General features: G+C 40.2%; 2 protein-coding genes across 2 annotated transcripts in view; both read left to right on the top strand.

Annotated features, from left to right (window-relative positions):
• LOC117237093 (two pore potassium channel protein sup-9) overlaps nt 1-12,408 on the top strand; it is a 163,592-nt gene that overhangs the window by 62,451 nt on the left and 88,733 nt on the right. The window lies entirely within an intron of this gene.
• On the top strand, nt 247-3,664 carry LOC117237094. The gene is made up of 3 exons (XM_033500720.1): nt 247-514; nt 1,484-3,576; nt 3,659-3,664. The coding sequence occupies exons 1-3, from the start codon at nt 247-249 to the stop codon at nt 3,662-3,664; spliced, it is 2,367 nt and encodes a 788-aa protein (XP_033356611.1).

The following is a 12,408-nucleotide window of genomic DNA, read 5'->3' on the forward strand; positions in this document are numbered from 1 at the left end:
CATACAATGCTGCATAGGACAAAACGCCATTCAGGGTCTCGTTCCAGCACGTCCAGCCCGAAATCTTCCCCATCAAATAGCCGATCCACAACACCTTCTTCGCCACCCTACGTATCACCCACTCGTCGCAAAAGGCACACAACAGACCACAGATCGGAAACACCACGAACAGCCGCGTCTGCAAGTCCACCGCCCAGTGACAAACGAACACACAACCAATGACGCCGACGATCGACGACTCCGTTCATGACCGAACATATCAAACCAATAGCGTCCGAATTACTGTCCAATGATCTAGTCATCACAGCGCAGATTAATATTTTGAATGATAAACAGCAACCAATCCGTTGTCGAGCGTTGCTCGACACCGGATCCAGTATGAACTTCATTACCGAGGAATTAGCAAAATCGTTAAGGATAAGGCAAAACAAATGTTCGGTCCCGATCGGAGCTCTAGATACCTTGACAACGACCTCTAAGCGACACATCACGGCCACGATCACTTCCACTGACGGTACATACACGCGGACATTAACGTTCCTTATCATTCCAATCATATCAACCTTAATTCCCAGCGAACCCATCGATCGTTCGACACTTGAGATACCAAAAAATCTCAAATTGGCCGATCCACGATTTCATTTACCAGCTCCGATAGATGTACTATTAAGCTCAGGTTCAACACTCGCGTCGATGTGTGTGGGACAAGTCAACCTCACGCAGCCATACGAGCCTGGACTGCGTCTGCAAAAGACGCGATTCGGATGGGTAATCGGGGGGAGTCCAACTTCCCAAACCGCTACAAACATATTTCACACATCCACGACGACTTTACAAGCAGACCTCGCGCGGTTTTGGGAAATCGATGAAGGACCCTCAATTAAACATATCTCAGAGGCAGATCGACGATGCGAAGAACACTTCCAAGCTCACACCCGACGCACCAGCGAAGGACGATACATCGTCGCTCTACCTTTCAACGATCAGCTTCAGTCACTCGGATCCTCTAAAGCGCTGGCGAGTAAACAACTCGCCTCACTCAATCGCCGATTCCAGCACGACAAACGCTTCGAATCAGAATATCGAACGGTAATACAGGAATACCTGGCGTTGGGACACATGACGAAGGTCAATGACAACCACTCCGACGACAACGGATACTATTTACCCCATCATGGCGTGACCAAAGCATCGAGTCAAACCACCAAACTCCGTGTAGTTTTCGACGGATCGGCACCAAGCACTACCGGAACCTCCTTAAACGATACACTTCACACAGGACCCAAGTTACAGGAAGATTTATTTTATATATTAATTAGATTCCGCGCTCATCAATACGTACTCACCGGCGACATCGAGAAAATGTATCGGCAATTCCTCGTACGACCAGAGGATCGGAAATATCAAAGGATATTATGGCGCAGCGCGAGTGGAGAAACAGAAACATATGAGCTTAACACTGTAACGTTCGGTTTATCCGCAGCCCCGTATCTAGCTATTCGGTGCCTCAAGCAACTGGCAGAGGACGAAGGACATCGATTTCCACGTGCAGCACAGGTACTGCAGCGGGATTTCTACGTCGACGACGCTCTCACCGGAGCTGAAACGAAGGACGAAGCCCTCACGCTCAGAACAGAACTCACCAATTTACTTCAACTGGCCGGCTTAAACATACGAAAATGGGCGTCAAACGATAATGACTTATTACACGGACTCTCCTTAGAAGAAACAAATCACCAACATTTTTTGGGCGACTCGCAAACCTTGAAGACGCTGGGAGTGTTATGGAATTCATCCGACGACTCTATTCTTTACTCGGTCGAAGTCAAACCCACGCCGTCTCGAGTCACGAAACGAATCATCAGCTCGGAGATTGCAAAAATTTACGATCCGCTCGGTCTGCTCGCACCGGTGATTGTCCGGGCCAAGATGCTACTTCAACGAATATGGTCGTCGAAAATCGATTGGGATGAATCACTTCCGATCGAGTTACATACAGAGTGGGAAAGGTACTATGCCCAATTACCCTTATTAAACAACGTCAGGTTCCCACGCAAGGCAATAATCGAGTCCGCAATGGAAATTGAACTGCATGGTTTCTGCGATGCCAGCGAAAAGGCTTACGGAGCCTGTATTTATCTTCGAACCCTTAACACCAACGGCCGTGTTTCGACCCAACTTTTAACCGCAAAATCGAAAGTCGCCCCACTCAAGTGCCAGACCATTCCTCGGCTCGAGCTGAGCGGAGCACTCCTTCTTACGTCCCTGATGTCGACAATACAACAAGCCCTATCCCACAAAATTACTCGAACTATCTATTGGACCGATTCCACTATCGTCCTCCATTGGCTCAATACATCACCTCACACCCTTAAAACATTCGTCGCTAACAGAGTCTCCGAAATTCAAACAAAAACCAGCATCCGTGATTGGCGCCACGTTCCTACCGACGACAATCCCGCGGACTTAATATCACGCGGCCAAACACCCGAAGAGTTTCTGCGCCCAACCATCTGGCAGCACGGTCCTGCATGGCTCTACCAGTCGGAAGGCTATTGGCCGACATGGGCGCTAACACCGCAAATTGAAGTACCGGAGCAGAAGGGGGCGATTTGTCTGTCCACAAACCCCGCCGATTACTGTTTGTTGCAAAGGTATTCATCCTGGCCCAAGTTGATACGAATCATAGCTCGTTGCCTCCGTTGGAAACAGAAAAGGAACCGAGCGGCACCCCTAACCGTTACTGAATTACGCATAACGCACAATAAACTGATAAAATTGTTGCAAAACATCCATTTCTCCGAGGAAATTCGCACACTCCAAAAAGATCGGAACGCGGCGATAAAGGGTAAGCTCACGCGACTCAATCCGTTCATAGACAAGGAAGGAATATTGCGAGTCGGGGGTCGACTCAGTCATTCGTCGATGACCTTCGCCCAGAAACATCCCATAGTATTACCTAAGTCATCCGTTACAACACGCATCATAGACCACGAGCACAAGATCCACATGCATTCCGGAACGCAGGCTACGTTATACGCAGTAAGACAAAGATACTGGCCCGTTGACGGTCGAAGTCAAGTATGGCGGGCGATCAAAGGCTGCGTCCGCTGCTGCCGCGCTCAACCACCGCCGGTAGAATACGTGATGGGTAATCTGCCGGAGGCGCGAGTAACGGAATCTCGCCCATTTACAAACGTCGGCGTCGATTACTGCGGGCCGTTCCACATCAAGGAAAAACGAGATCGTAACCGTCGTCAGATAAAAGTATACGTAGCCATTTTCGTATGCCTAGCAATTAAAGCGGTACACATCGAGCTCGTTGACGATCTCACTAGCGAAGCCTTCATCGCCGCTCTTCGCAGATTTATCGCTCGACGAGGCTATTGCTCCACCATCCATTCTGATAACGGCACCAACTTCAGAGGAGCAAGCAACGAATTACGAGAGCTTCACGATTTATTACAATCGGACGATCACAAGGAAAAAGTAACCGCATTTTTAGCCGACAAACAAATCGAATGGCGCTTCATTCCCCCTCATTCGCCGCATTTCGGTGGGCTATGGGAAGCAGCGGTGAAGTCATTTAAACGCCACCTCAGGCGTGTAGCCGGCAACGAGTTACTCACCTCTGAACAATTGAATACTCTTATCATAGAAATAGAAGCAGTCCTCAATTCCCGCCCGCTAACTCCTATCTCCACCGATCCAAACGATCTCCTAGTCCTCACTCCCGGACATTTTCTCATTGGCGATTCACTAATGTGCTTACGTGATCGAGATTTCAGAGACATTCCATCGAACCGACTCTCCAGATGGCAGCATATCCAACAGCTTAAACAGCATTTTTGGAACCGCTGGCATAAGGAGTATTTGAACGAGTTAACCAACCGCAATAAGTGGAGCAAGGGTGGACACGGCATCCAAAAAGGCACAATCGTCATCCTCAGAGAGGACAACGTTCCCTCCATGCATTGGCCTCTGGGCCGAGTTATCAAGGTTCATCCAGGCGCCGATGGTGTCATCCGGACAGCTACAGTTCAGACGGCAAAGAGCGTTTTGGATCGGGCCGTCAAAAGGCTTGTCCCACTGCCAATTCAACCCGATCTCGAGAAACCCGAACAACTAGCCACCGAGACGAACTAAGATGGGAACTTCAACCACATCTCGCTAATTTGATCGGTACCCTCTCAACGGGGGGAGGATGTTACGCCATGCGGCTTGCCATAGATCATATTCTTCACTGTCGGTCGCGGCACTATAATGTCACAGACGGATCGTCGCGGCTGCCCGGCAAAATAAACATTGTAGTGGCAAGCGCATGGTTCATTAAGCAGAGCGACCTCCAGAAACGTCGATTCGTGGCCGTTATTTGATCTGGCGTAAAAGAAGGTGGCGTGATCCGAAGGTAGTGGGGGTCGCCTTCCAGAAAGAATCAGAACGTTTCGAGAAGCCAAACAGTCTACACATCTTTTGTATCGCGCATTCCATAGTCACATTTCTTTTGTTATTCCATTTAGATTTTCTAGTTAATAAGTTGTGCAATAAACATTAATTTAGTTGTGTTGATTCTGTGAGATTTCATTGAACTACCCTTATTATCATAATCGAAATAAGGGAATCGATCAGTTCGTGGCGTCGATTGTTCAATCGTAACGAGAACTTACAACTCTCGTTGACGTGATATCTCGCGATCGCGTCTCTCCGCGAATGATCGAAACAACGTGCAAAATCTGCACTCTAAAAAGGAAACGAAACATACAAACTAGTACTCGTCACGGTTTTTCGTAAGCGAAATAAATCACTACGTAGGTTCTATTTCTTTGATTCTCTTTATAAAAATGTAAAATAACATGAACATCTGCCGTCTACCTCTAAATAATCAATCATCAAAATTCCCGAGAAGTCGTCGATCGGCAATTATAAATCTGCGAGCGAGTAACGAATATTGCAGTCCGTGAGCGAGTCTGTCTACCCGTCATATTATTAATCAGGAAATAAATAATTTGTTTCGTGACGCATTTTTCTTCGATTGCCTGCCCACAGCATCAACACGAGAATAAGAAAAAAATCGATAAAGAGATTGTTAATCTCTACGACTACAAAAATCGTCCACCGTTCTCACCGAAAATTTTCTTTGATACGCGCAAGGATGGAGACGAATCGTGAGTGTCGCTCTTTGAAAAATACCAGTTCGCTCTTCCCCTTGCACCGTCCGATGGTCCTCAGCGACTATTCTTTGACGTGCCGTGGTTTCGTCTTTCCGTGTTCGTTCGCCTAACGAGCGCTTTCGCCCTTCTCCGTCACGTGTCTTTGCCGCCAGAAAACCATCATGTACAAGCATAATAAACTTTCTTTACCCTCGCGTACCCCCGTTTTCAAGTCTGTCGGACTATTTTCGGCGCTCCACTTTCTTTGTATCGCGAACACAGGGAAAAAACGCGGAAGCGTATGGACGAAAAAAGAGAAGAAAAAGTGGTCGGTTGAAAAAAGAGAGAGGAATTACGGTGAACGATGGCGAAGGGTAGCTGAATCACGAGGATAACATATAGTTGATATACTTTATGTGATAACGGTTGAGATATAAATAGAGAAAGTTATAAAGGTGGAAAGTGGATAATTCAGGGAAATAGGAAAGGAATGAGTAGAAATTGACGGGAAGGGAAAATGCTTCTGGGAAAGTTCTTTGTCTTTAATTTTATCTTCCTTTTTTTAATATTCTATGTTCGCTAGGTGATTGTAGTACGAGTGTATTCGCTGTTTCGCAATGAAACCTTACTGTTAGTCGTTTCATTTCTAAGATTATTTAGTAGCTACAAATATTTGTCTGTTGTTTTTGTTAGTTGTCTGCGATTGTCTATTACGAGGTATGAAAAAATGGTAATTGAAATTGGATATTTCGATACATTGCAAAAATATTCTAAAATTGTTGAAATAACCTTCTTTTCGTGATATTGAGCAATTGAGAAAATGAAAGTTTCCTGTACAAAGTTGTTTTTTAATTTCTAATTTTATTGCTACGGTCGTAATCAGTATCTCGTGGCAATAATTATAACAAACACTATTCTTCGTCTATAATTTTTATTCTTTTATTCATTTCTCTCGTCATTACAGAGCTTCCTTGTTCGTGAAATTCGTTCGTTTTACAGCTCTGATTCTTTATGCTTTCTTCGCTGTTCCTATTCAAGATTTCTCCCTGAGTGGCTCGTGATATGCTTTTTCTTAACTTTCTTATAATTATGCTGGAAAGAATACATTCTCACCACATAACGAGTATAGAATTTATAATGTACGTGAAACTTTAAGAGGATTGTTCACGAAGAATGTTGAGCTTCGGTTGAAAACTAATATACAATGTAAAAAGTAGGTAAAAAGAACGTGTCAAGCAAATTTACCCCAAAAAGCTGAAGATCACGCAAATTTCGCTACTTTCGTTTCCTTAGCACCTTGTTTCGGTGTTTTTCTTCACAACCTAACACCCTGTTGACACGTTAATACAGGTATAGGTAATATACGTTTCAATTTGACAGTTGGCTCATTTTACTCTTTTAATTAAATTATTTTTTTTTAATAGAACTTTGGTAGAAAATTGTTTACTTGTCAAATATTATAGAAAGCGCTATACTTTGGATATTTTATAATATAGTGCTTCTTAGTATGTGCGTTCCGTGCAATTTTACACTTCTTCAAGAAACTTTCTGGAATCCACTTAACAACGACAACAACATTTTCTACAAACACAAAAAAACCAACAGTCTAACCGTGACGAAGACGACAAAAAGGATGAGATCAGAAACGACGGGTGGAAACAACCAAACGGTTTAATAATCGTAGAGCTGAGCTAAGGAAAAAAGAGAAGAAGACGTAGAGCAATTAAACACGGCACCGCGAAGGGGTATTCTACGTAGAATGCGGTAAAAAGGAACAAGAGGAAGCCAGCGTCGCGACGCGCGAGGGATAGAGCAACGGGGTTTGGCACTTCAATTATGTCGTTAAGTGGTACAAGCCGCATTAATTTTCTTTCGTGCACGGATGCACGACTCGTCCGTTACCTCACTGTGCCTCTCTGTCTCCGCAAATTGGATCATGCAAGTGGCGAGCTTTTGTGTACGGAGAGAGAAAAGGACAGGAAGCGGCGTAAGTGAAAAGGGAGAAAGTAAGATAGGAACGCGTGGTATGAAGACGCGTTTGTAAAGCCACCTTTACGTCGGACAATTTCTCATCGAACAATTCGATCGAACCAAAGTTCTTCAATCGAAGGAAGGTTTATCTCAAGATGGAAAAGTTTTCGATAACGGAAGTTGTACATGGTATGCTATTGATATATTCTATTAATTTACCAATACGTTCTATTAATTCGTTAATAGCTATTTTTGTCTCCTTCACTTCAACTACATTGTAGTGCGAAATGTGTGACGATGGATGTATGTTAAAAGATCATCAATATTTTGTTAACATATCGCAAGATTAAACTACATTGGGAAATTACGAGACAACCTGCATAGTCATTTGATTCAATGTTATTCGATTACTGTTTATTCAGATCGTTGTAACAAAATTCAAAGCCCGTGTAAAAGTCGGTACGCAAAATAATTGTCGAAAATTATTTTACGTCGAAATAACGAAGTTCCTATAAGGAAAGGATTAGAAAGCTCATAGAGCGCCTGGAGATCGGCAACGCAACATGGACAATGAGAAAGATACGGTGCACTTAGATTCAGTTTATTATAAGATATATTACACACCTAACGTGTTACGATAAACATAATTGGACGTACACATAACGTAATCTGAATTGGCATTGTCTGCAGAGAAGCGTAACGTAATGATATACGTTTGTTAATTATGCTTTGTATTTTCGAATAAAAGGCGTGCACGCCTTCTAACAAAATAATATAAATAATTGTAAAATTCAAGTTTGAATCAAGAAATCACAGTTGTTCCCACTTGATTAAAATTTCGTTTGTACAATTTTGAACGACTTGATCGACCAACTAAAATTTGATCCGTCAAATGTAAACGTGCTTTGAGAAGAAAGATGTGAAAATCTCATGTTTCCCCTTGATTCCTAACTCAAAAAAGACGTGCGGTCTGGAAGGTCGAAGGTCTGATGGATCCCTAATCGTTTTCAAGGTACGTGTGGTGGGATTAACTCGAGATTTCCACGAGGCGATAACATTGATTGGATCAAAGTCTTTTAATTGGACGACGAGGATCGTGGCGTTCGAATACTCCAGTGTATTTTGGTAATTTTGCCGAGTCACGCTCGTTATCTACACTTGACATTGGGCCATATTTTTGCACGGAAGCGACGTGCTTTACTCGTACGATATTAATTGATCTTGATTAAATTTTTGGTCGATGGACAAGCGAGATTGATCGCCGCCGACCTATACCGGAACCTGCAGTTAACGGTGATGTTGATAATACATTTTTTCGCTCTGATTTATTCGATAAAAAGCAAGATCGATGGTCGCCAGTATGGAACATTTTCGGAGTCGAAAAATGAGGTTGATATGTAAACTGATATGTAAACTAGTGTAATGTAATATGGTTACAAATTGTAACCATATAATTGCGCTGAAAATTTACGTTTATTTAAAATCTTTTGAGAAATTCTGATTTTACTTAGGAGCGATTGATGGTCAAGGAATGGATGTTTTTGAAAAATTGAGACCTGAATAGGGACTTGTTTCTCTCTTGAAATACCAGAATGAATATTCGCATGTTATATACCTTTTGCAGATCTAAATTTCTCAGGAATGCGTAAATATCTACAGCTAATCAATTCACGTCATGAGACTTTTGTCGTTTTTAAATTTATTATGTTACACTCAATATTTGTTGATAATATCGTAGACTTTTCAATTGCATATAGAAATCGTTAAAATGTTCAAAAAAGGACGATGAGAAATAGTGAAGGGAACTAATAGAATGTACAAGTAGTATAAGTCAGTACATCATCAGACAAAACGTAATCCGTTATCGTTCCCCATTAACGCTACAATTTATGATTAAATATTGCCGAAAGAAGTTGTATCATTTTATGAGTGAACATTAAATTGATTATCATGTGCCAATTATTGTTTCCAAACATCATAAAAGAATATGATAATATACGAACCTGAAATCAATAACAGACGTAGTAAACACAAAGAAACATTAACTTACTTGTCTTTAATCATAGTCATAGATAACAAAAGATACTAATTATGTTACATCTGCTATATTAATTACAGCGATTATTATATAAATATAGTCATCTTCAATGAATTCTATGAATTATACTGTTCACTCTGTAAGTACTCTATTCTAAGTCCATATTTCTCTAAATTACAAAGCTCGGGATTTGAAGTGAAAAATAGAATTATAAATGAACTTTGATGACTACTTTTGATCATAATGAAAATTCGCCATGCATGATAATAAAAAAAAAAACGATCTTTTTCCGTCACAGGACATGGTTTCCACAGTTTCACACATTCGCATTTGCATTATTCAAACATACGCGGGTAGTGGAGATCAGTTTCCTCTTCAGCGACGATTTAAAATCTGAAAATGGACCACTCTGAAACGACGTTCGTAAGTTCTGGATAGGAATTAGAAGCGCTTCTCTAAACCGGCAGAGGTTTCGACTCGTTAGTTGGACGAAAATTTTTTAATAAGTAATACGACGGACATGCAGACATGCCGCGTTCGACCGAATTTTTCGAACGCCACGGTATTTTAACAGTCGCCTGGCTTCCGACATCCCTCGTTAGTTTCAGATAGTAATTCCTCTTGAACATCGATTCGATGTGCAATTGATCGTTTCCTTTTCGTGTGGTAAAACTAGAAATGAAAATTGAACTATAAATAAAATTCTGTGGTTATAGATCATTACAATATCGTTATAATAATAATAATAATAATTAAATAAGAAGAGATTGGAAGAGAATGATTTCATAGTAAAGAAAATTTCAATCTATATTTTATCCATTAACAAAATTAGTATCTTACCTGTGATTGATACTGTAATGTCAGTTACAAATTGATCATTAAGAGTAAAAACCTCTCTTGATTCTTCTATGGGGCGCTTTGAATCAGGCCAGAGCTATTCAGGTCAATGAATTAGCTACTCCAAGATCACGTCAAACTAAATTTCATCGCATTCGATGAAGCGTAATAGTCTCCGGATTATATTAGTCATCTATGAGCAACTATATGTTCTTTCCTACATATTAACCCCGTAATAAATAGAATAAAGAGATTCATAAATCAGAATCGCTGATAATATCACTATAATAAGGAGTAGACCTTTCAATAAAGTCAGTAAATTTATCTTTCTGATCTTTCCTTCGTCATCGCTTTTAGTATGGCAAAAATACTGTCACGTTTATTATTATTAACGTTATTCTATGAATATCGATTTCCAATTTTTGTTCATTTAATTTAATTAAACTTCACGATACTTGATATTAAATTACGTGAAACCGAGAAGAATATTGAATTACATTCTTTTTTATAAAACAAAGAAATTCATGTATCGTTTTCGCAGAACAGAAATTGGAGGAAGGAAGTAGCATCGCTTTATTCGTTTTTCCTTACAAAAACAGGACAATCGAATTTAATAAATTGCAAACATGTTGCAAAATGCAATCACATTTCAAATAGACGTCTATTTATATTCGAAATGCATATATTTCTGTAAAAATATTGAGTTTCAGACAAACTTTACGTGTAGAAAGGATAAGCTATTATGTTTTAATAACAATGTAAATGTTTCCCGGTGTTCAAATATCTTCCACGAGACTTCCATTTCGTCTTAGACAATTCTATTCTCTTAAAAACTCCCAATTGTCTCGTGCCCGCATTACTACAACCTCGAATTTTCTGTATATCTCCCTATTCTTATTCTCTCTCTTTCTATTTTATTCGAAAAATGATTATCATTCTTGTATTTTATGCAAGTTATAAAAGATATAAATAAACGCAATTATAAAAAAGAGCGAAGGGAAATATCTTCTTGACTAAAGGGGGAAACGAGATTTCACGAATAAAGAAGTTTACAGAATAGAAACGAGGGTGATTTTGTATTTGCATGTAAACAAAAATTCAGACCAGAGTCTGATGTAATTTTTACCAGTCCGTGGAGGCGGCGAAGGAAGTTGAAAAGCATAGACGAAGGGAAAGAATGGCCGGCGCTAGAAATTCCCCAGGGTCTAGTAACCGCTCAGTTGAAACTTAGTCGCAAGTCAAAGCCGGTTTGAAAACTGGAATTAACAAGGGAGATAATTAAAACGGGTTGAAAAGGAATTAGCGTCGATGATAGTCTCGAAACACTGTAAAGACCACGAAGATAGATAGTACTTTCGACGGGTCAAAGGCTTTCACTTCCGATTTAACGATGAACAGATGTCCCATGATTAAAGCGATCTTTGATATATCGCTCGCTTTTTGAGAATACAAGATAAAGAATTTTAACTTTCTCTATTTTTTTAATTAATTGTACAAAGAGGTTGACATTGGAAAATATTAAATTATATTCTAAAATGCAATAACATTAGATTTAGAAAGTTATACACAGTAGTCAGAGAATGGACGTTATTTACGTGTCATATTAAAATTGAAATATTTTTATAAAATTATTTCGGTATGATTATGCTTGATAACTCTGTGGCGCCAGATGATGTACGTGACATCGTTGTACATTCTAACACAGCAAACGTATGATGTACTACATGTCAAATAAAATAATTAAAGGAAGTTTAAAAGATACTTAGGTATTTCTTAAGAACAAGGTTGTATATATATAAAAGTATATTATATATTATAAAATATATTAAAAAATATAAAGAGATCAGATATCGCTGATAGTTATTTCTCTCGAGACATTGATATTCTTTTCGCTTGTTAACACGAGACTGAAGTTGAGATATCAAAATTCAAAGATCTTGTATTCATCGCAGAAATCGTTAAATTGTTGGAAAAATAACGGCAACAAGTAACAACGGAATGCAATGGAACGTATCAGTAGTATGAACTACGCATAGTCAGACACAGCGAGATTCGCTTTTATGTGTCATTAATTCGAAAAAGTATGAGCGAATGTTGCATGTCAAATATAATTAGACGACAACTTGCGTGAATTTGTGGTCCGTTGACCAGACGAAGAGATCATCCATAATGCAAAAACTCTATCGAATAACGAAAGATTCAAGTATAATTTATCAACGTAATGACTTAACTTATCAGTCACCAGGGAGACACCGTATGAAATGCAATTTAGTACGCGACCAAAAGTTTTATACAACCATCACGAAACACGTGGGGTAGTAGAAGTGAAATGTGCATTCACTGACAGGAGTTGGTGGTCGAGTTTATACTCGGAACAAGAGATCCATCCAAGTCTGGCGCTCTCATGATCTC

Source organism: Bombus vosnesenskii, unplaced genomic scaffold, assembly GCF_011952255.1.
Source record: "Bombus vosnesenskii isolate JDL3184/JDL3185 unplaced genomic scaffold, Bvos_JDL3184-5_v1.1 scf7180000013357, whole genome shotgun sequence".
NCBI lineage: Eukaryota > Metazoa > Arthropoda > Insecta > Hymenoptera > Apidae > Bombus > Bombus vosnesenskii.